The sequence below is a fragment of the Barbus barbus genome, assembly GCF_936440315.1.
Source record: "Barbus barbus genome assembly, chromosome: 21".
Lineage (NCBI taxonomy): Eukaryota > Metazoa > Chordata > Actinopteri > Cypriniformes > Cyprinidae > Barbus > Barbus barbus.
Window position 1 is genome coordinate 11,810,390 of NC_136749.1, and position 24,814 is coordinate 11,835,203.

General features: G+C 35.2%; 1 protein-coding gene across 1 annotated transcript; it reads left to right on the forward strand.

Moving 5' to 3' along the window:
- The first annotated feature begins 2,539 nt into the window (after positions 1-2,539).
- c4b (complement C4B (Chido/Rodgers blood group)) lies at positions 2,540-23,979 on the forward strand. The gene is made up of 41 exons (XM_079444883.1): positions 2,540-2,733; positions 4,816-5,002; positions 5,263-5,434; positions 6,427-6,497; positions 6,797-6,885; positions 7,028-7,110; positions 7,245-7,332; positions 8,029-8,149; positions 8,254-8,383; positions 8,504-8,616; positions 8,777-8,938; positions 9,132-9,299; positions 9,595-9,780; positions 9,899-10,060; positions 10,173-10,305; positions 10,419-10,490; positions 10,736-10,945; positions 11,057-11,168; positions 11,426-11,496; positions 11,575-11,714; positions 12,083-12,304; positions 12,384-12,435; positions 12,551-12,640; positions 12,804-13,010; positions 13,464-13,539; positions 13,668-13,860; positions 13,991-14,092; positions 15,447-15,609; positions 15,738-15,952; positions 16,054-16,209; positions 16,941-17,000; positions 17,082-17,172; positions 17,308-17,479; positions 17,570-17,660; positions 18,574-18,648; positions 18,736-18,838; positions 20,081-20,170; positions 20,314-20,406; positions 20,528-20,611; positions 20,791-20,923; positions 22,496-23,979. Exons 1-41 carry the CDS (start codon positions 2,657-2,659, stop codon positions 22,635-22,637), a joined length of 5,157 nt encoding a protein of 1,718 aa, XP_079301009.1. The 5' UTR covers positions 2,540-2,656; the 3' UTR covers positions 22,638-23,979.
- Positions 23,980-24,814: the final 835 nt, after the last annotated feature.

Sequence of the window (24,814 nt, forward strand, 5' to 3'; positions counted from 1 at the left end):
AAGCCATATTTTATAAGTCCGACTCAAGGGCTTGAGACACTCTCTCCAACCGATTGACTATCTGCAGCATAGCCACACAAACCAATGTAGTTATTCTTGCATCCATCCACCTGTCATCTCTACTTCTCCCTCTCTCTTTCTCCCTCTCTCTCGACCCCCCACCCCCCATTCCTGTGTCATTTTCTCCATGTATTGTAGTACAAGAGATGTTCTCTTTTCAGGCCTGGTCTCTTAGGCAACCCCACTGCTGCATGTAATGAGATGGATAGAAGGAAAGGGAGAGAAAGATGTGGACACACACAGATACCGACAGAGACAGAACAGGACGCTGACCAAGGCGGTCACTGACCACAGAACTCCTGTTTGGATTTATCAACAACATTTGAAGTTTATGAGTGATGAGACAATGGAACTAAAGGTAACAATGGAAAATAATCGCAGTGTCATGGGATTTCTAGTAAATTAAACAATATAGTAATTTAACTGGATGCACTTTATTTGATTGGTTCAGCATCACTGGGAAAAATGTTGATGCCGAGTCATGATTATGATAACTGGAATTTTAGAGAGATACTCTTCATTCTTTTTATTCCAACATATTACTTTTGTAATAAAATATAATGTACTTTATGATGTATATGTATGATTTACTCTCTGTTTCAGAAGACTTTTGGTGTCATCCTGTTATCTGTGTAGCAGTTGGACTGTGTTGGATTTCTGTGGCCATCTCCAGTTTTTTCCTGTCCTCTACAGCTAGGCAGTCAGAGACTGATTGTCCAAACGCAATTCTTGCGTCTTCCTGATCATTGTCCAGGAGTTGTGGATGGACATCACGCCTCTGGCTAGCCACTCTCATCGGTCTGGAATACAGATCTAAAGGGATAGTTCACCCAAAAAATGAAAACACTGCCATCATTTAGTCACCCTCATGTCATTTCAAACCTGTATGAGCTTCTTTCTTCTGTTGAGTTATTTTGAAGTTTATGGGTAATCAAAAAGTAGTTGACAGTAGACATTGACTTCCATAGTATGGAAAAAAATACTATGGAAATCAATGGCTACCAGCAACTTTTTGGTTACCCATATTCTTCAAAGCAAAAGAAAGAAACTCATACAGGTTTAGAATGACATGAGCGTGATTAAATGATGACAAAGTTTAGATTTGATAGCATATGTGGGAACCAATCCTAAAATATCCTATTGGGATCAAATAAAATCCTTCTGGAAAAACTGAAATTTCAACAGAAGTGTTCTTGACTTTTAGAGTTCACCTATTGTGTAAATTTTAACAGAACCATACTTCTATTGGAGTCATGTTTTGGGCGTTTCCATAAGGAATCCTGATGAAAAATGATGAGAGAAATTTCAATAAGAACCACATTCCTTCAGGATTTTATATTATTTGTATTTTATTTTTACTGAAAACAGAAATTGTATGAAAGATCTGTTATTTAACAATAAGAAACAGTTAAGATAATTATGTGGGGTGAGTTTCTCTATAAAGGGGTAAGGACAGCTTGTGTAGAAGATTTAAAATAGAAGATCAAGAGAATAGTATTATTGAAGAAATGCAAATGACCAGGTCAAAGCACAACAGGTCCACTGACCAGGCTAATCTCTGTTAGACACACACAAGGGAGGAGGGACTGGGATCAACATTTTGAAATGTAAAGACTGAAATACTGTTTTCTTATAAAACATAATACAATTATAGTAAATAATAATACATAATTTTTTGTGCTTAATTATATTTCTTTATGTTTCCTAATATATAAACTGAAATCTAGTAACAATAGCATAGAAACACACATTTTGTTCATATTTTATGTGTTCTTTACAGGAAATCAGAACTCAGTTCTTAAGAAAATGAAGGACAGACACTAATTTATGCCAAGTTATATGCCTTCTAATAATACTGAAAAATATCCTCTGTAATAATATTGAAAAAAAGTTTGATGATACAATAAGACAAAGATAGCCTAAGATATTTAATAAACAATTTTGATGTTTTTTTGTTTGTACACTTTGGGACTTTATTCCGTTTTTTTTTATTCATTACATTTTTCAACACTGCATGAGCTCCACATATTTGTGCAAGACCTGATGATCATGTTATCCATAATTTAAGATAATTCCAAAGAGTATCTTGTGTTTCAAAGGAACAAGAACATCTGACCTTTTGTTCAAAGAAGCTGCAAAATTAATGTGATGCTCAGGTCAACATTTCTCAGTTTTAAGTTTTTCTTTGTTTTCATAAAAAAAAAAAAAGTTAAATTTAAATCACATGTTTTTTAAAGAATGTTTCAACTATATCCAATGAAAGACCATGGTCCTAGATAACACTGACCGACTTTGTACTACATTTTCAAAATGTACCACTAATCCAAATAGAATTGAGCCAAAGCACATAAAAGCATGGATTTTTGCCATATTTGTTTAAATTTCTTTCAAATCACGTGACTTCGGAGAAGACATTTTAAGTATGTATCCAATGAGAAAGCCCAGAACCTGGTTGTGCAATGACAGACCTCTGATAACCCCCATTAATCTCCATAATAACATTCACTCAGTCGCTATTGTGCAACATTAGCAGAGTTGAGAGATCAAAATCTTCTTGGAATCCTCACATTGCTCACACGGGAATAACACACTCACCATGGAGGTGCACATGCGTCCTCTTCTCTATCTGCTGCTGTGTATGTGTTCTGCTGTTCAGGGAGAGAACAAAAAGAGGCAAGTATTATATATTATTATTATTATTACTATCATTATCATTATTATTATTTACTAGTATTAATGGTTAAACTTTAATCTAAGGTGTCCTTGGTACGGTGTAATTATACATTTAAGTACTGAGTAATATTAATTAATTACATGCACTTCTTTGGTTAGAGTTAGGATTAGGGATTGGTTTAGGGTTACTTGCATGTAACTATGCAAAATTCATTGTTGTTATAATAGTAAGTACAAGTAACATGTAATAAGGATACCTTAAAACAACAAAGTGTTACCATATTAACTTGTAGGAGTAGTTACAGTAATAGTTATGACACCTAGGCTATGCACCTTAATAAAAATAACAATAATAATGTTAACCAATACCAATGTAGGCATTTAGGTATTGTTTTAGGCTACTGTTGTACATAATGTATGCTTTTCCAAAATCTTGCCGATAATTAATACAATTTAATGGCAGTTGACTTTAATGTAATAAAAATTGCAGCCATAATAATAAATAACAATTTTTGAATAGGCATCACCATACTGTACATCAAATTATATGTACTTACATACTATAGTATAACAGTAAATTATGCATAATTACAAGCCACTAAGCCTAAACAATTGGTAGTTAACCCTAACCTTAGCCCTATAGTAAGTACTTAATATTACTCAGAACAAATTTGTGTAATTGTTAACATTTTACAATAAGGTCGAATTAGTTAATATTAGTTAATTCACAAACTAATATGAACTAAAAAGAGGAATACGTTTGGTACAGTATATTTATTCAACTTTGTTAATGTTAATTTTAAAAATACAACTGTTCAGTGTTCATTGTAGTTCAGGTCCATTAAATAATAGGCAGCGGCTCTTTGCACTAAGTGTAAATAGCAATAGATGCTATTTACACTCAGTGTTAATAGCAATTAGATGCTATACTAAGTGAAAATAGCAGTATTTTTTAACGATATGCTATTAACACTAAGTGCAAATATAGCTATAGATTCTATTTACACTCTGTTAAAATAGCAAGATTTGAAAAGGGAGAAAAAAAAAGTTTGTCAAAAGGTGCGCTCAAACTAGGGTTGATCACATCAAGAAAGCTTGTGCCTTACCATCTACACCACTGAAACTGATGATAATTGATTGTCTTTTTTTAGTGTTGACTAACCCAATCACACGTTAGTGGGTGGAGTTAGTGTAAAGAGCCTTTGCCAACAAGGCGGGCTATTTGCACTTAGTGTAAATAGATACTCCATAAATTATATTAACAGGTACAACCTTTTGAGTGTAGTTGCAGCTCGTACAGACGAACAGCCGAATCTAGCAGCCCCCCCCCCCCCCCCCCCCCCAAAAAAGCCTGCTGCAACACCTTCCAGCCACCGTATCCTACTAAAATAAAACAATAATTAAATAAAAAAAGTTATCACCTTACCCCAACATCAAATAAGCATGACATACCTGCAGATGGGAATGTGCCCCGCCCAATGCGCTTGACAACGCGCAAATTGAACTCACGGAAATGAGCCTTCACTCGGGATATTCGTAGTTCTCCTCAGCCATGCTATAAATAGAACAAGCCTCAGACAACCCGCATAATAGAAACAGGCCACATTGTAGCTACCACCAGCAGCTCCTACCTCTTAGATGTGCACCCGTCACACAGAATTGACGTCACTTCCAGGCCCAACTGGATGCGCTTAGTAGGCATAAGTCTTATCTCCTTTTATACCCACGAAGCGTACTACAATACCCGCCCCTCATAAAAAAATAGTAGATCACATCACCACATAAATAATTTGGGTATAGCACTGTATTTTAGAGTCCCGTTCCTCATGTACATATGTACTTATTAAAGTAATTACTATAACTAGGTAATAACTACGTACTAACCCTGAACCTACCCCTAAACCTATCCCTACCCAATGTAGTTACCTTATATGACCAGTACTTTCTTAAGTACGTACACTGTAAGTACACCGTAAGTACATGTAAGTACACGCATTGTAAAATAAAGTGCGACCATAAATTGTTAAAAAACTGAATTGAGTTTAATGAAATTGTCTTGGTTTCTGTGTGTGTGTGTGTCAGATTCCTAATCACTGCTCCGAGTGTTTTTCATGTTGGTGTGAAAGAACCCGTATGGATTCAGGTGGGGGAGGCATTGCTTGGCAAACCCGTGTTCTGTCAGTTAGAAACAGAGATGCGTGTTCCCATGTCCACGCGAGAGACCAAAACAATCACCAAAAAGGGGCAGTTTGAAGCAGTGAATCTTGAGGTAAAGAAAATAAATGTCTAAGTGAATAAGAACATTTTCATGTAATTTAATACCAAGCCTATACGTTTATTATAGCAGGATGTCGTTTCCTATAAATACACAGAATAATTAGATATGTAGCTGATAAAACCATTTTGAAATTAGATATATAGACAAAATAGACCAAATTCTTTTTAAATAAGCATCTATACTATACTCATCCTTTCATTTAAATAAGTTACATTTTATGAGGTTCATTTTCTGTGTATTTCCTCTTCAAGATATTTGAAAGTAAAAGTTCAGACCTGAAATCGATCAATGGAGAGCCTCCCTATCTCAACCTGGCATGTGAAGTCGATGGTCAGAAATGGCAGACCCGAGTCCTGGTCTCCAAACACAGTGGTTACATCTTTATTCAGACGAACCAACCTATATACAACCCCAAACAGAAAGGTACAATTAACATGTGACATCTTCGAAATGTGCATGAAAAATAATGTCAATCCACCTTATAATAGCATAAGAATGAGACTTTTTTCCAAGACCGGTATCATTTTGTTTAGTTTTAGTTACAGTAAAAGTACGTAAGATTCTTGTTTGCACAATTCTTGGGGCTGTCACAATAACTGGTAAGAGAGAGCTAGGTACAAGCTAACACTGTTTGGCTTTCTCAGTTTGTGAAAATCCACTTGGGGTTCAGTGTATTTTTTCCCCACATTAATTTCACATATGTCTAGTACAAATATGTTTTATTAATACAATGTATACTTTTTATTAAATGTGGCAACATGCTCTATAGGTGAGGGTCATGTTGTAGCATGACCATTTAACAGCTTAAAATGTTATGTAATTGAATCAACAAATAAAAGACAAACTAAAATATTTTGTCAAATACTATTATCTTTTTTATACAAAAGAATTTATAAGTAAATGAACATGCCACAAAACACATGGCATAGTTCAAACCAGTGTGTGCAAATAGATGAAGAAACACATTCCGATATTCAGAAAAACACAGAGCCGAACACATAACACGCTCTCCCCTACAAACTAAATTTTATTGAGATAATAACTGTCTATAACATAGACTGCAATTCTAAACCTATTTGGGTAATTTACACAGCATATCCATGGATTTTTCTTTTTTTGGGTAGATGACACAAAGTATCCATGGATTTTTCTTTTCATCAACATCAAGATCATCATTTTTTTGTATTAATGTTTAAGTGAGTATCTTAGGTCATTTAGCTGGTGATAGTTTCTAAACAACTGATCCACAATTCTGATCCAAAATCAGTTTTCTTTTTCTAATTTAAATAGCCTTGTTGTGTGAATGATGAAAACATTTCTATATAGCCTCTCACATAAAATCAGTTTAGCATGCCATCGTTCCATTGTGTGCATTTTACTGTGGTATATTTAACCTAGTTATGTGTGTTTCCCAGTTTGGTTCAGGATCTTCACTTTAGACCACTCCATGCGACCAAAATCAGAGATAGTTTTTGTCTATATATACGTAAGTAAGAAAGTATGGTTACACTTTATTTTATACTGTCCTTATTACAGTCTAATTGAACATTTAAGGACTAAATAATATAATTAACAATGTATTAATTAGGATTATAGTAACACTTTTGTTTAGGGATAGTTGCATGTAATTATGCATCATTTCCTGTTATTACTATAGCAAGTACATGTAGCATGTGTAACAAGAACACTGTAAAATAAAGTGTTTTCAGCTTAAATTCTTGCCATCATTTATTGAGCAAATCAAGAAACTAGAGTATCCTGTCTGACCTTTATCTGTATCCCCAGAATGCTGAGGGGAACAAGATCAAGAAATCATCATACCAAGTTTTAGGTGGCGTTCTGTTCAAAGACTACCACATTCCTGATATCGCAAAGTACAGTCAATCTCAATCTCAATATCAAGTCAATATCAAAATCTTTTAGCATAAACAAGTGATGTTTATGGAAATAAATATTAGCATGAATACTGCTGTATTTATTTCAGTCCATATCAGACTTTTAAATAAATCTTTCCAGACCTGGTGTATGGAAGATTACAGCACATTACAAAGGTGACGAGAAAAATGCTGCAGTGCGTGAATTCAAGGTCCAGAAGTTTGGTAAGTCAAATTAAACAATTAGATATGAACTTTCAGATATATTCTTAATATTATAAATATCTTTAAAAAATAATGATCTCTTTATTTACAGATATTGTATTGCATCTAACTCAAATACAATGCATTTTTGTCAGTTCTTCCCAGCTTTGAGGTTTCTATTCATTCAGAGAATTCCTTTCTTCTTGTGAATGCTGAGACATATACATTCACCATTAAAGCCTCGTAAGTTCACATTCAGATCAAATAATGTCTTAAAGGGATAGTTCACCCCAAAAGAAGAATTGTGTCATTGTTCATCCCTATTATTTTCCAAACCTGTATTACAACACCAATTCCAGAGAAGTTGATTCCCTGAATCTTTTCACAATATTATGTATTGTACTTGGTGAAAGACATCAATTTGTTGCAATTTTGCAATTTTTGATTTGTTTGACACTTCTCTCGTGAAATTTGGCACAAAGTGATGAGCCATGATCCAGCTTTGCTTGCAAAGACTGAGATGCTCCTTTTATACCAAACATGATACCCTGACCTATTACCAATTCACCTGCTTACTGTCAACTGTTTCAAAACAGTTTAATGTGGATATTCTATAACCTTTTTGCTTTAATTTTGCCTCTGTCCTAACTTTTTTGAAATGTGTTGCATCCATCAAAAACAAAATTTGTTCATATGTACAACATATATTTACATTGGTCAGTAAAAACTTTGGAAATCTTTTCTTTGAACATTTGTCAATTAAATAAAAGTTTAATAGAATGAACAAATTCTTGATTTTATTGCATTTTAATAAAACGTCCCAACTTCTCTGGAATTGGGGTTATATATTGTAAACCTGTGTGTATGAATGTATGTATGAAATTACAAAATTTGAGATAGTAGGTTAAAAATGTTTTTGTTTTTTTTATCATTTGAAAGATACACATATGGCAAGACCATTGATGGTGGTTTCCACTGTCGGTTTGGGATAAAAAAGGATGAGTCAGAGAATAACGCTGGAGAAATTGAATTCATCAAGGGACTGGAGAAAATTGGATCTGTGAGTAGAAACCGTCACTTCTTGAGTCTTCAAGACAAATAAGTACATTAACAGATTACTATACACTTTGATCACTCTTTAAATTGTGTTTTCCTCTTTTTTAGGTGAAACGAGGCCATACAAATATTACAGTTAAAATCTCAGACCTCAGTCAAAAACTGAATTCAGCATTAGAAGAATTAGCAGCAACTCAGGCCCAATTATACATTGCTGTCACAGTCACAGATATTTTAAGTAAGTTCATTGAACTTTTAAAGGTCAAAAATGCAACCAAGCTTAGCTAGTTAAAATGTACAACATTTCTTAGTTGGCAAGATAGTTCTTAAACTAAAATGACTGTGCACCTCTCATAAGGTGGTGAGGTACAGGAATCAGAAGCTTTCCTTCCCATTGTTTTGCGCCTGTACAATGTGGATCTGTCTCGGACAAGATCGTTCTACACACCTACATTCCCCTTTCAAGCGGTGGTAAAGAAAATATAATTTGATAAAGTCAAATCTCTATTCTCTGTACAATGTATCATAATGATACTGTCAGTCATAAAGAATCCTGCTTGCAATAATTCATAATGGTAGCTTTAATTAACATATTGTTGATGATTTTGTGCTACTTTCTGTTTTTGGCTAGGTCACAGTCCGTCACCCAAATGGTTCCCCAGCTGAAGGTGTTCAAGTGAACTTACGTGTCTCAAATGCCTCAGAAAAGGATAAAGATGTTAAAACTAATAAAGAAGGAGTCGCATTTCACATTTTCAACTTGGAAGGAACAATACCTTCAGTTTCAGTGCAGGTTAATACATCCAAAAAATAAAGCTTTTTCAATACCTACAAGGCCTGTTTCAGACTGCATGGTAAAAGCAGTGCACTTATTTTCTATTATATTTTAAGTTTCAGCATGCAATTGTGTGGGCAGAGTGAAACAGGTCTACTTTAAAAAAAAATAGTGTGCAAGCTGTATATTTTTGACCTATTAATTTCAACAGGCAACAGTGGATGGTTTCAAGTCAACAAAAGAAGTGCACCCAAAGAAATCCTCAACAAACAGCTTCCTGCATATTAGCATAACTAATAAAGTCCTGTCAACAGAAGAGTTTCTGGATGTTACATTTTATGTCAAAGGCAATCCAGAAGATATGCAAATATATTATATGGTAAGTAATGTATTACACTTTTAAAGTGAATTACTATTACATCTGCTAAAACATCTTTGGCTTGTGTTACTTTGTTTTTTGCATAAACCTCACAATTTGTTTTTGTTAAAGTTATGCTTAAAAATAAAGTATATTCTCTGAAAACAATAAAGTCTCACACACACTTGCTTCTCTAGCGCATTTATCTTGATTCAAGGATGTTTAGATATTTTTACTGGAAAAAAGTATTCATTAAGTAACCAGTTAAGTTTTTGTTGTAATGTTTTATAAACATGAGAAATGTGTGTCTCTTCAGATTCTCAGCAGAGGCATGCTGAGATCAGCAAGCTCTGTTGCATCAGGTTCTATAGTAAAACTAGCCATCCAAATCAGTCCAAACATGATCCCGTCCTTCAGAGTGATCGCCTATTACTATGACACAAATGGTGACGTAATTGCAGACTCAGCATGGATAGATGTAGAGGACAAATGTGAGGGAAAGGTAAACAGGCGTCAAAAAGCATTATTAACAGATTTTGTGTTGAAGTTTATAATAAAATTATACAGTATAGTAAAAAAAGACAAATGTTTACAGTTCTGCTGTCCCATCTCCTATTTAGCTTGAGATAAAACTGCAAAATCGCAATCATGAATATCAACCAGATGAGATCGCTGAGCTTGACATTGACGTAGGAATGCAGAGGAATGCAAAAGTGGCCTTACTAGTTGTGGACAAAGCCATGTATGCCCTGGGTGCTCAAAACAAACTCACTCCAAAACAGGTGTGTTTTTCAGTCAAAAGTTTAGAGCAAATAGACATATAAGAAAAAATGGATATTGAATTTTTTGATCTGCTCTTGAGTTCTTAACTATATCCCATTTTCCTGTGTAAAGGTGTTCACCTCCATGCAGTCTTATGATCTGGGGTGTTCATATGGTGGTGGAGAGAACACAGCCGCTGTTTTTAATGATGCTGGCCTGGCCTTCATCTCCCACTCAACCTCATTCCGTTCAATGATGAGAAAAGGTACCAAATAATGCTCAAGAAAGAATCAGACTGGTTTTACTGGGCTCATCATCTGTACATGAAAGAGCTGTTACAATATGCAAATAATATTTTCAAATTCATTGTGTGTCTAGGTTTCAGCTGCGAGTCTGGTTTTAGACGCAACAAACGTTCTATAGATATTCAAGCAGAAATGGCTAGAAAAGGTATAGTATCGTCAGTATGAATATTTGTTTACCTTTTGTATCAATTCTCAAAGCTTATGTTTTGGTCATTTATTAAAGGTGCACTCAGTATTTATATATTTCATTTGTCAATATGGAGGCATTTTGGACTTTTTTGGCCATGTATTATGGTCAGATTGAGAATTTACACCAGCTTTGACCTGGTTTTGCTCTTGAAGATGTCCAATTACTGTCAGTTTCTCCTGATCATCACTTTTGTTGTGCAGAAGCTGAATTTAAGAAAGCAGAACTGCAGAAATGCTGTCGCCATGGCTTCACCCTGATTCCTATGAAGTTAACTTGCAAGGAACGAGCGAAAAGAGTGAGCAAAACAGAAAGCAAAGAATGTGTGAAAGCCTTCCAAGAGTGCTGTGAGTTTGCAAACAAGCTAAGAGACAACAAGAGGAAAGAGGACCAAAGAACAGGGCATGGCAGAAGTGAGTATAGCATCTTAATTAAAAGCTATCATGCACAAGTCGGTAATCAGTGCAGCGAAGTCCTCTGATTTTTTCTTCCACAAATGATTCTCCATCGTTTCATTCCCACAGCTGTTAATTCTAATGAAGTCGAGGATTTCTCAGACTTTGGGATAGAAACAATTCGCCGATATTTCCCTCCAAGCTTTGAGTTTAAGCAGATTGATGTGAAAGAAAAAGTTAGGTGAGTAGGTTGTCTGCCTGTAATTATAAAGTAGGCATATATAATTGTTTATGTGCATAAAATATTAAAGTCTAAAGGAAAATGTGCTCACACATTTAATATAATAATTTTGTAAATACAATTTAAAAAGAATTTTACAATGAAATACACATACAAGTATTACAATTTAAAAGTTTCCATTGGATTTCCATTAAAACAGTGTTAAGATTTACAAAGGTCTTGAATAATGGTTTAATTGCACAAAGTCTTTCTTCCAGCCACACAATCCATTTACCAGACTCTATTACAACATGGGAGATCCAGTCTCTCAGTTTTTCTCCATCCCATGGTAATTTTCCCTCTCACTGCTATCAAATTTCATTTAAATCCACCAAAGTACTAAACTTTTTACTTTTATTGTTTGCAGGTTTCTGTGTGGCGGAGCCAATTGACCTTACTGTATTTAAGCCATTGTTTATTTCCTTGAGGCTTCCCTATTCGGTTAAACGCTTTGAGCGACTGTCTATAGTTGCAGTGATCTTTAATTATGGCAAGATGGAAAGGGAGGTTTGTTTGAATACATTTTAATGACATTTTTTCAGAAATACCACTTTAGTAATGATAACTGCTATATGCATTTACAGTAGATATACATTTTCTAATGCATTAAAAAAATAATTAACTTATTTATTATAAATTAATAATAATAATTAAAAATGATCTTTCAACCTGTAAAATGTTGTTACCTGAAGTAATATATTTCTGCCTGTCCATCAAAATTCACTAGTGTAGTCAGGTTGGTTCAGTCATATTGTTTATTAAATAACCAGTTCATTTAAAGTAATCATAACATTATTTGTTATATTATAAACTGTAATACAGTAGGTTAATGATTAGTGAGATTAATATATCTTCTTCAACACTTTCCTGGTCAGCTCGTTGTGCAAATGCAACAAGTGGATGGTCTTTGTTCACCGGGATCAGCATCCTCCTCTTCTGCTGTCCGAATCAGTCTGGGGCCACAGTCATCTCAAACTGTGACTTTCCCTGCTGTTCCCATGAAAATAGGTGAAATCCCTATCACTATTGAACTTTATGAAGTTGAAGACGAAGAAAAAATTACACTGGATGCCATTGAAAAGATGCTCCTGGTCAAGGTAAGGGGAACTGGAAATTTATCTCATATCCTTTCAGTGATTCTAATATCTAGCTTTTGTCTTTCTTCTCATGTCTCAGAATGAAGGAGTGGAAATGCGAGAAGAGCTGACTTATTTTATTAATTTGGATGGTGAGATTGTTCGCTGTCATTTAATTGCCTGTTTAATTTACTTCATACTCATATCTGACAAAGTCTGTGACATAGTAACCTCACCATGTATAAAAACCTGAACTCTGCTCATCAGGTAGAAGTGACCGGCACTTGTTAATCAATGGATTTTTTCCGAACAACACTGTTCCTGAAACAGATGTCAACCTGTTTGTCAAACTAGAAGGTCCAAAGCAACATGTTTACAGTTGTTGTGAATGCTTTCAAATTCTCCATTACTGATAATCCTTATTCAACTTCATTTATTGGTCATGGTCAAGCCTAATAATATTTATTGTGATAATCTCTTAGAATAAACAGTTTTTTTGTGTGTTTTTTTCTGAATGCAGAAGAAGTATTTGCCAAGTCCACTGCTGTTCCATTACTCTCATCATCCAAAGTAGAAAATCTGATCCGGGCTCCTAAAGGCTGTGGAGAGCAGACTATGATCTTTATGTCTCCTACTGCCTTATCAATCCGCTATCTGGACAAAAGTCAACGTTGGATGGAACTGGAAGCAGGATCTAGAGACAAAGCACTGGATTTCATTGAGCAAGGTTTAGTATATCTGCACACCACATAAGAAATTTTTAAAAATGTATAAAATTGCAATATAATAGACCTTAGTCAGGATATAGATGTAATTTTAATTCAAGTGAAATAAAGGGTTTGAGGGTGTTTTTCAGAACCTATACTATTCAGAGATTTTCTTTTTTTTTTTGTCCAGTGAATTTTTTTTAGAGAGGGGGGGGGGGGGGGGGGGGGGGGACAAGGTAAAAGCATGAAAATCACACTTTACTTGGGTTTAGTATTAAGTAAAAGTGAGAAAATGATAACAGAATTTTCATTTTTGCGTGAATTTTCCTTAAACAATCAGCACCAAATATCCTTCAGTCTCGTTGGTATTAATATTAATTAATATTTTGTCTTTCCTGACCAAGGTCTATGATTTAACACAATTTGATTGTGTCAGGCGATACCCTGCTCTGACTCACATTTTATTCTGCCAGCATATGAACGGATTTTAACATTCAAAAAGCCTGATGGATCCTATGGAGCTTGGCTAAACTATCCCACAAGTACCTGGTAAAAATGCCAACAATATGGAGAATCATACAAATGTGACTTGTTTTGTGCTGCACTTGCCACATCCAATGTTTATATTTAGAATCCCAAACTATTTAACGTATTAGATGGCTTCTAACTTCTCTTAGGTTGACTGCGCTGGTGGTGAAAGTGTTGTCTCTTGTGGCTGAACGACAGATAGAAACTCTTGAACAGCAAGGAACAACAGAGAAGATTATTTCACAGTTGGACATTCGCCACTCAGTCACATATCTGATTAAAACACAGAGCTCCGATGGGTCCTTCACTGATACTAATCCAGTCATTCACAGGGAAATGCAGGTTTAAATGCTTTTCATCATTTGTCAGTATACCAAAGGGTTTTGCACTTGATATCAAACCTTGCAAAATAGTATAAACAGGAACTGAATTCCTAAAATAAATGCGCTGATGTTCAGTATTTCTGTTATAGGGTGGTATTGGAGGAGTTGAGCAAGATGCCTCTTTAACAGCTTTCATCACGATAGCTCTTTATCGCTCCCTCCCTTTCTTGGATGAAGAAGTAACAGATGTGGTAAGAACCAGTGATTGCATCATTTACACTGGCATCAAAAAGTATTTGAGCACTTAAGCCACAACTTACAGAGCCAAAATATGGAAGGAAAAATTATAATTCAGTGCTTTTGTGTTGTTGTGTTTTGTGTAAAATGTATGTTCCCCCCAAGAAAATCACTCACAAAAGTATTAAAAATCCCTTATTTCCATCATTCTCTCATAAAAGGCTAAACTTCTGCAAGCTAACATTGTAAAGTAGGTTGCAAAGGAACGCAGGCAGAAATGGAGTATTTGAATGCATGAGTATTAATGAAACAATACAAATGAAACAAACAGAAAACAAGAACAGGGCACACAAGTATCTACATCAACAAATGCCAAAATAATAAAGGAAACAATCTCCACTTAGGGGCTCTGTAAACTGAGAAGATTCTGTTAGGTTTCAAAATATGAAAAAAGATTGTCAAAGTGAAGACAAAGTCGTGGACACTTTATAGTTGTCAAACTGTAGATGTAATGAGTTACACTGCTGGTAGGACACCTGTGTGAACTTGAAAGTACATCATGGCCAAACAAAAAATCACCTTGAGAGCAGTTAAATAAATAAATATTCATTTTGAGACAAGATTTAGCATAGTTTGTTTGCAGATGCCACTTGGTTTGCTATTTTGTATGTAATGCACTTAAAGTTAGACATTGTAAAGTGTGACTTAAGTGTCCAGAGTGTCCACTTTGCGGGACCACTGTATATCTGTAATATTTATAGAAAGCCTATTAGTGTCACGGTTGCATACTTTGACAAGATGAGAAACGAGGATAAACTCAAAACGACAGTCTTTAATAAACAATCCAAAGGGGTAACACAAGGCAGGGAGAGACTCACATGAAGCACAACATCGAAGTTTAATACCGGACGCTGGACAATGGAAAGCACAGGGCTTAAGTACACAGGACTAAACAAGATAATTAATCAAACACAGGTGGAACTGAAATAACTAATAATGAAACAATGAGGACAGGAACAGAACCAAATAAGGGTATACACGAGGGAAAACTAGGTCAAGGGGAGTGCATGAGACAGAAAAACACAGAACAGTCCAATGAGTGTGACAGTTAGAGGCACTACTGAATTAATGTTTTGACCCCCATAATGCATTCTTGACCCAGAAGAAATTAATAAAAATTGTTACGTGTTTCGTGTTCGGGTCATTTTGGACCCGGGTATGTATGGAGTACCATTAGGTGCCAAAAAATACTTTTTCTAAAATTATCTATGAAGTTATATTACTGTCAAAAAAAATACAGATTTTTTTTATGCATTATGAGGGTTAATAAATAAAAGAAAACTAACACTGTCGTTTTATGCTCATTAGAATAAAAGCATCTCTCTTGCCACCAACTTCCTCCTTAACCGGGTTGATGATCTCAAAAGACCTTATGCATTGGCTATTACGGCGTACTGTTTGTCTGTCTGCCTCGCTGACCGAACTCAATCACTGTCTGCCTGGAAGAAACTCAGAAGTCTTGCAAAACCAGGTATCTTACCACATATTGACAACTTTATGGAAGTGCTGGAAACTTTAAATACCTATATTAGTCATTCATTATTAATATTCGTTTTTCTGTAAATTCTTTACTCTCTCCTGCTCAATTTAACTGATTAGTGGAAGAGTGTCTTGTTTGGCAAGATGATGAAAATGCGCGGCTGGTAAAAGAGACAAATACTTACCGTGTGCCCCCTGGAGTGGCGTTAACAGTAGAGACTACCGCATACGCTCTTCTGACTGCACTTGCACACAAGGACTTATTAACAGCAAATGCTGCCGCATGCTTCTTGTCTTCACAAGAGAACTATGATGGAGGTTTCAAATCAACACAGGTGGGTCTAATGAGACTGAATGGTACCTACTATATGTCTTTTACTCTAATTCCAAACAATATTTAAAAAGAAATGATAACACTACTATTTAAACACTATAGGACACTATCATGGCTTTGGAAGCCCTATCAGAGTACGCACTGAGTATACCTGAAGCCCCCTTCCGTACAATCAATGCACAGTTCACCGTTCAAGGGAGGTCTGAGATGGAAAAGCTGACTTTGGACAAAAACGAAAAAGTGGAAACAGAATTAAAGGTAATCAGAATGTCACAAATGTATGGATGACAGTACTGCAATTATGGGCTTTTTATTAGCTATATAATACATTTCAATGTATGGTAAATCGTGTTGAAAAACAATAAGGTGTTTAATTATTATTCTTTTTAAATTAAAATGAGGTTCAAAAAGGTAGTTAAATAACTGGGACAGTGACACAAAACACTGACAGAAATTAACTAAATGGCTTAAGAGAATGAGGACTGATGTGGAAGTCCTGTCCTAAATCTAAACTACTGTGGGATGACACACACACACACACACACACGCACGTCTGGTCAGCTATCCTTGTAGGGACTCTCTATAAGCGTAATGGTTTTTATACTGTACAAACCATATGTTCTATTGCCCTACACCAACCCTACCCCTTACAGCAAACTTTGTACATTTTTACATTCTGAATGATTTGTAAGCTTTTGTACCCACAGGGACCTCTATTTAGGTCCCCACTGTGACAGGAGTCCCTATGAGTCCCATAAGTCCCCACCAGGATATATAGACCTGTACACACACACACATAAATAGGGGGGTACATATACATTGACATGAGGACACTGAGGAGCTACCTTAATTTGGCCTGTTGTCCTCCAGGTGACACTGTAGGTTTACAGTTCTTATCAACAGTGACTTTTCATTATGACTTAGTTATCTTAAGTTTCGGATATTTTCTCCTTCTGATATTCTTTCTGGTATTTCTTTTGTCTTTTCAGAGACTAGTGGGAATGGGAATAGATGTAAACCTTTCCGGTAAAGGAAAAATTAAAATGAAGGTAAGAAATATTTCCACAGTGTGAATTTTCACAGCAATATTATTATTCTAATATTATTATTATTCTGTTTTGTTACTGTAGGTGGCAAAGGCTTATTATGCTCATAAGGAAGACTTAAACTGCGCTGACTTGTCAATAAATGTGACTGTAGAGGGAAAAGTGGAATACACGAGTGAGTTGTGAACTATCCATGCCAAAATTCAGGCCTAATTTAACAAAAAAAATTTAACTTATCCATATAATTCATACCTTATTTCTGTAAATATGCAGAATTGTGTGCAATTATTCATACAAAAATATTTTTAAGGTGATGTACAACAAACTTACAGTTACTATGAGGACTATGAACAAGATGAAGAGAGGAAGGAGGAGGAAGATCTCCCCCGATCAGCAATCGAGTGGTTTGATGCTCGCAGCAGACAAAAAAGAGACACTACACAAAACACACAAGATGAAGTAGTCTATACAGTGTGTGTCAGGTAAGAAAATGTACTTCTAACAAACATCCATCATCTTAATCATAATCTGCTGGTTTTGAGGTTATCAGGAACATCTGTCTTCTCAAACAGTCACACACAGGGAAGGAACCTCTCTGGAATGGCCATTGCTGATATTACTCTACTTAGCGGCTTTGATGCAATCAGCACAGATCTAGAAAAGGTCTACAATAAACTTATCCAATTATTATATAAAATGTGTAATCCTAGTCTTTATCCTCTGTTTTAAAGGGATAGTTCACCCAAAAATGAAAATTCTGTCATGAATTACTCCCCATCATGTCGTTCCAAACCCGCAAGGCCTTCATTCATCTTCTGAACACAAATTAAGATTTTTTATTTTAGCTTTCTTACCCTGCATAGACAGCAACACAACTACCACGTTCAAGGCCCAGAAAAGTAGTAAAGACATCATTAAAATATTCCATGTGACATCAGTGGTTCAAATGTAATTTTACAAAGCTATGAGAATACTTTTTGTTCACAAATAAAAAAATAAAGATTCATTCAAGAATTCTTCTTTTCCGTGTCATTCCCCGCCGCCATTCACAAGAGTACCATGATATGTGCGTGTGGTGCAGCTGACGCAGGAGCTGCAGTTCTGACATTGAACCTGGATGTGCTGCGCCTTGTTTTCAATCAGAGGAATGCGCATGCATGTGTCATGATACTGTAGTGAATGGCAGTGGTTAATAACATGGACGAGAAGAAATTGTTGAATAAACTTATTTTTGCTTTCTTGGCACACAAAATGTATTCTCATAGCTTCATAATATTAGGGTTGAACCACTGATGTCACAATGTTCTTACTACATTTCTGTGCCTTGACCGTGGTAGTACCCTTGCTGTCTTTGGAGGGTCAGAAAGCTCTTGAATTTCAATAAAATTATCTTAATTTGTGTTTCGAAGATGAACGAAGGTATTATGGGTTTGGAACGACATGAGGGTGATGACAGAATTTTCATTTTTGGGTGAACTATCCCTTTAATAGTTATCTATCTGTATCTTATGATGGGGTTTTCATCCTTTTGCTTTACTCCATTGTTTCTGTTGTTCTCTAACATTCTCTCCAACAGCTAAAAGATCTGGTGGACAGGTATATTTCTCACTATGAGCTCACACAAGGAAGAGTGCTGTTGTACTTCAATGAGGTGAAATGAGCACAAACACACAATCATAGTTAATCATAACTCGCTTACGTACAAAGTAGTTGAAGTTGTCTTTCTGTCACCTCTCAGATAGATGAAGGTGACGCTTGCATAGCATTCGGAGCGAAGCAAAGTGTGCCCATTGGTTTAGTTCAACCAGCTCCTGCTACCTTTTATGATTACTATGAACCAGGCAAGCTATTGCTTAATTTCTTTTTGTATGAGAAAATGTATTTTACAGGACCATAACAACTGAACTTGTTAATGACATGTCACATTTGATATAGGCCTATATTAAATATTTTTTTATAAATAGTAAATAAAAGGGACTTAAAGGGATAGTTCACCCAAAAATGAAAATTCTGTCATTAATTACTCACCCTCATATCATTCCAAACCGGTTATATCTTCGTTCATCTTCGGAACACAAATTAAGATATTTTTGATGCATTCCGAGAGCTCTCTGACCCTCTCACAGACAGCAAGGATCATTACACGATCAAGGCTCAGAAATGTAGCAAGGACATAGTTAAAATAATCCATGTGACATCAGTGGTTCAACTGTAATGTTATAAAGCTACGAGAATACATTTTGTGCGCAAAGAAAACTAAAATAACGACTTTATTCAACAATTCCTCTCCTCCGCGTCATCCCATAGTGCCATTTTGGAGAGTATCACATACATAAACAACGTATGCTGCTCTGTGTCAGCAGCACCATATGCAGATATGCTGTTTACACTTTGATCTGAACGTAAACAACGTATCCGCATATATATGTTGCATACATTGTTTACATATGTGATACTCTCCAAAATGGTGCTATAGGGTGACGCAGAGGAGAAGAATTGTTGAATAAAGTCGTTATTTTTGTTTTCTTTGCTACGTTGATCATGTCTTGATGGTGTAAGCATCCTTGCTGTCTATGGGAGGTTTAGGGAGCTCTAGCAATGCATCAAAAATATCGTTATTTGTGTTCTGAAGACGAACGAAGGTCTTACAGGTTTGGAACAACATGAGGATGAGTAATTAATGACAGCATTTTCATTTTTGGGTGAACTATCCTTTTAATATAAAAAAGCCAAGGTGATAAAACTGTCCTGATAAAATAATGAAGAAAAAAAATAATAAAAATAAACAGTTGTGCATGTATTTTTCTTTCACATATGATATGGTGTGTGTGTGTGTGTGTGTGTGTGTGTGTGTGTGTGAGCGTGTGTGTGTGTGTGTGTGTGTGTGTGTGTGTGTGTAAAAAGAAGATAGCTTATATTTACTTTTTAGAGTTATTTTAAACTTCGGTACATTGAAACTTTTCTTGAAATTGTTATTTCACATAAAGAAATTGGTATTAAAAGTTTTCAAAGCCATCGTTTTAATCGTTTTAAACTTGTTTTCTTTATCATGGATGCCCTGAGTTGTCATTTAATTTTCATAGACAGGAGATGTTCAGTGCTGTACAGCGCCCCCAAGAGGAGCCAGGCAGTTTCAGTCCTGTGCTCAGATGATGTGTGTCAATGTGCAGAAAGTAGGTTCTAAGTAAATCATTTATCATTCAATCAAACAAACCCATATAAAAACCAGTGAGCATAGCTACACTAACCAATGATCATTTATTGTAGAATTGCCGTGAGTTTGAATCATAAAATCTAATAATGTCTGTTTCATCAGGAGGTTGTTTCACAGAGAAGAAAACAATTGAAATGAAAATCACCAAAAAGAACAGATTTGAATATGCTTGTTTCCACACCAACATTGACTATGGTTTGTGATTCCATATTTAGCATAACAAACCCTAAGAGGGTAAAATATTTTCTATAAAACATTAAGAAATTGTGGCTGAGGCAGATCTTACCTTTTATTATTAATTTTATTTTTCTGACAGCATTTGAAGTCATTGTGGATTCAGTTACTGAAGAGAGCAATTTTATGTTGTATTCAGCAACTGTGACCGTGGTCCTCCGATATTGTAAGTGATCCTTTTTTCCTGAGCGTTATATATAGTGTCACATGCATTGTAGTATATGATCAATAGAGATCATGACATGAGTATTTTAAAAATAAATTTTAGATAAAGAGGACACTGTGCTGAATTTATTAATCTACTTTACGCTCATATAAATTAAGAGTTTAACCTCTGACCCTCAGTGGGAGACATGAGCGTGAGCACAGACAGTACACGGGTGTTTGCCAAGAGAAAGCACTGCAAGGCTGAATTAAAAGAGGGCAAGACGTACCTCATCATGGGCAACGATGGTCCCACCAAAGACTCAAATGGAAAGTAAGTACACTTACATGTATTCATTTAACAGTCAATGCATGTTCTATTGAAATGGGATGTTTGAGTGAAACATTTTATTTTAAATATAAACTGTATTCCTGTCAGAAACTATGATTTGCTACTTGCTAGTTGCAGAAGAGTACAGAATAATATTTTTATAGTATTATTGTTTTACTGAGATTTCTATAAAGAAGAAAATCATGAGATTAATTAATTATTTTATTGTAAACTAATTGGGAAAATTAGTTGGAATGCACACGGGCTAATTTTGAGCTACAGGCCAAAGTAAAAAATAAAGCATTTCTAAATTTCAGGTTTCCTCAAAAATGTGTTCCTTAAGCCCTTGTCTAGCAATCCCAATGCTCCAAATAGTAATTAAACACCTACAATTATTTTTACTTGTTTGTTTTCTAAGAGGAGTACCTTTTTCTCTGCTCCTTTCTTGCGTTGCTGCTGACTGACATATCAATCTCGCACATAAAGGCCGCTTCCGCTAGCGAGCATTCCCGATAAATATACACATATTGTATAAACAGAATTACAGTATTTAAGTAGGCTATTCATGCAAACATAATCTGTTATGTCTTAAGTGAACGTTTGGAGAACTGTTGGGGAAAAAACATCGGATGTGTAACATTATATTAGATCCCTGCAGTAGGACTTACTATATAGTCCATCTGTCTCAATAATATTAATCTAACAATAAAAGAAAAAGATAGCTGCTCTTGATTGAACTGCTTTCTTTTGTAGTTTTAATAATCAATTTATTTGTAATGAACACACTGAAGTGATTTTTATTTGATTTTGCTTTTATTTAGATGTAAAATTAAAAATGTAATGTACTATTTGTTTCTTATTTGTTCTATTGTTGTTGTTGTTTTTTGCATCTATTCTTATTTTTAATAACAAAGATAAAAAATGGCTATATTGTGATTATAAATATTGTCATGTTCTATTGTTGTTGTTGTTTTTTGCATCTATTCTTATTTTTAATAACAAAGATAAAAAATGGCTATATTGTGATTATAAATATTGTCATTAATATTAAGAAAGGAAGTGGAGCAACTGTGTATATATATATATATATGTGTGTGTGTGTGTGTGTGTGTATTTATTTATTTATTTATATATATTTTTTTATCATTTTCCCATCGCCTCCTTATATATATACACATGCACAGGTTCGTATCATATATCATCTTGAAAGTAATAGAAATAGAGAATGTGAATAACTCTCTTTTTTTATTATTTACTCGATCACAAATAAATCGATTTATTTGCTAGGTCACAAATGCTGTTCTTTTGGGGGTGGAAATGTATCATCGTTTGCACAAATATATTAAGTAGCACAACTGTTTTCAACAAGAAATGCTTCACCAAGTCAGCATATTAGAATGATTTCAGAAGGTTATCATGTGACTGAAGACCAGACTAATGACTGCTGAAAATTCATAATTCCCATGACAGAAATAAATGACATTATAAGATATATTAAAATAGTGTGATAGTATGATGATACTATTTGACAATAGATGACCTGAAGCTAATAGACATGAATTCTTTCTCTCTCAGCATGCAGTACCTATTGGATTCAAAATCGTGGGTTGAGGAGAAGCTATCGCCCTCAGTATGCAGAGCATCAGTCAACAAGGGCTTCTGCAAGGAACTGAAAGATTTTGTGAAAGAGTACCAACTTAATGGATGCAACATGTAATCTGAACTGAAATTTGGGGGAATTTAATTACTCAACATCTCAACAGAAAAGGAATCTACATTTATCCTGAATTGTAAACTTGTGTTTCTTCAATTATGGGAACCTTTAGTCTGTCTTAAAATATATGTGCTTATAAAACATTTTAGAGTCAGTTATGTGAAACATTCACAATAACAACCATAATTTCCAAAGCTGAATCTTTTTTCTTTCAAGTATTAGAGACGCTCTATGTATTTAAGAGACAGCTCAGCAGAATAACAGTGACCACACACAGATAAATCAACACACATCAATGTAGGTTTACAAAAACACACGCTTTTGAGACCTCTTTCACATCCTCTCACTGAGTTTCATGCCACTTGGTTCGTTATAGTGGGGTGATTCAGCTTCCCAGCATAGGTGTATTTATTTTTTTGAAGACTCATTTCACTTGGCAGTTGAGAGTGTGAGAGGGGCTTCTGTGCTCACAGTAAACTCGGAAACATCTGCATGTGCACAGCGGACGGGGGCGAATACGTGTACAACAACGCACACACTCTGCTGAAGAGGAGGCTGAAAGGGCAGCGCGTCACAGAATCCATATAGAGCGGCTAAAAACTCAACTGAACCGTGGGTAGTATCGCCCACTCAACGTGAAAAATATCAGACACTTCACTCAGAAGACACCAAAATGAGAAGATAACACTGTGGCAAGGATGAATAGAGAAATGAGGGTTGTGATAGACTGACTGAGATAAGATGAGAATTGAGCCCCTTAATTAAGGTTCTAGAATCAATTATCAAAGACTTGGACTCTCTAATTACATTTGCATAATTATCAGGCGAATGCAAACACGTTTCTTTAATCTAAAGAACTTGAGAAAATGCTAAAAGTATTTGATACAATAAAATTATGTTACTCCCTTGGTTTATTCAATCTGTTTAAATTGATAAATGCATGATAAATGATTCAATATAAATATAGCACCACACCAAAATAAGTCCTAATAATATTTATGTATGATATATATTTGCCATGATGCAGCTGACACCGTATAGATTACACGAAAATGGCAACATGACAGATTTAGTAGTCAAAGTACACACGTTCATAGTATAGAACATTCTTTTTGACATAAGCACCAATAGTTTCCAATTTCTGAATTAACGACTCTGAAGAGCCGGTTATTTTAATAAAATGGCCAAAACACTAAAGAATCCATCAGTATAACAAATCTCTTGTTGAATTTTGCTACTGAACTAACATCTGACTTGGCTATTGATTTTAGTATGACGAGCGCAGTTAAAGATACCTTGTAAATGGTATTTTAATTAATAAACATTGTGCATGTGGTGTTAATGATGTTCTGACTGATTTTTATCTCAAATTCAAATGGGATTCACACTAATGGGTTTTTATGCAGTTACAATTTGTCTTGCAATCATAACATCAAAATCACAATAATAATAATTTCAATAGAAGTCTAATACAATCTCCAGTGGAAGTCAAGAAGATGCATGTGTCTGTGTTATGTTTATTAGTGCTTAGCATGCTAAACCCTTGTTTATTATGGTAGTAAAGCTTCTTTGAATCTTCTGGAGGAGGGAGGACATAAAGAGGTGCAAACGCTGAGAGTAGAGGGGGAGAGGAACAGACCCAGGCTTTATGCTCTCGTATTATTTTAATCTCTGAGAGTCGGTCCAACATAAGCAACACGGTGGGATTGGCCATCACTTCAATCGGGCTCAGGTCAATGCTTACCTTGTTTGCGCTGTCACCATTAAACTTCTCGTTACGTTTGAATCAGTAAAGCCTGAACAAATATGCAGACTCAGAAATGCACATATTTTCATTTGGAAAAAGGTCAAATGCTGTATTTAGGTAAACGTTTCTGCATCACTTAACATCACCTTTATTTACTTGTTATGCATATCTTGAATTTTTGAATGTTTCAAGCATGGCCTAGCCAGCTTTCAAGTTAGTGCTAGTTTCTAGCTGGTTTAAGCTGGTCATTGGCTGGTAGATCATCATAGACCAAAGAAACAAAAAGAGGTGAAGGTGGTCAACCTGGTTTTTGGGACATTGCAGCTGGTTTCTAGCTGTTCATTAGCAGGCAGACCAACACTGGGTCAAAAAAAAAAAAAAAAGGTAAAGGTGGTCATGCTGGTGTTTGGAACATTAAAGCTGGTTTCTTGCT

What these genes read in the sequence shown, in the direction of transcription:
- c4b (XM_079444883.1), top strand. Translation starts at nt 2,657, where the DNA reads ATGGAGGTGCACATGCGTCCTCTTCTCTATCTGCTGCTGTGTATGTGT. An exon ending in ACATTCACCATTAAAGCCTC is followed by an intron (nt 7,333 to 8,028) that starts GTAAGTTCACAT and finishes ATCATTTGAAAG; the next exon opens with ATACACATATGGCAAGACCA. An exon ending in TGTGTGTCAATGTGCAGAAA is followed by an intron (nt 20,171 to 20,313) that starts GTAGGTTCTAAG and finishes CTGTTTCATCAG; the next exon opens with GAGGTTGTTTCACAGAGAAG.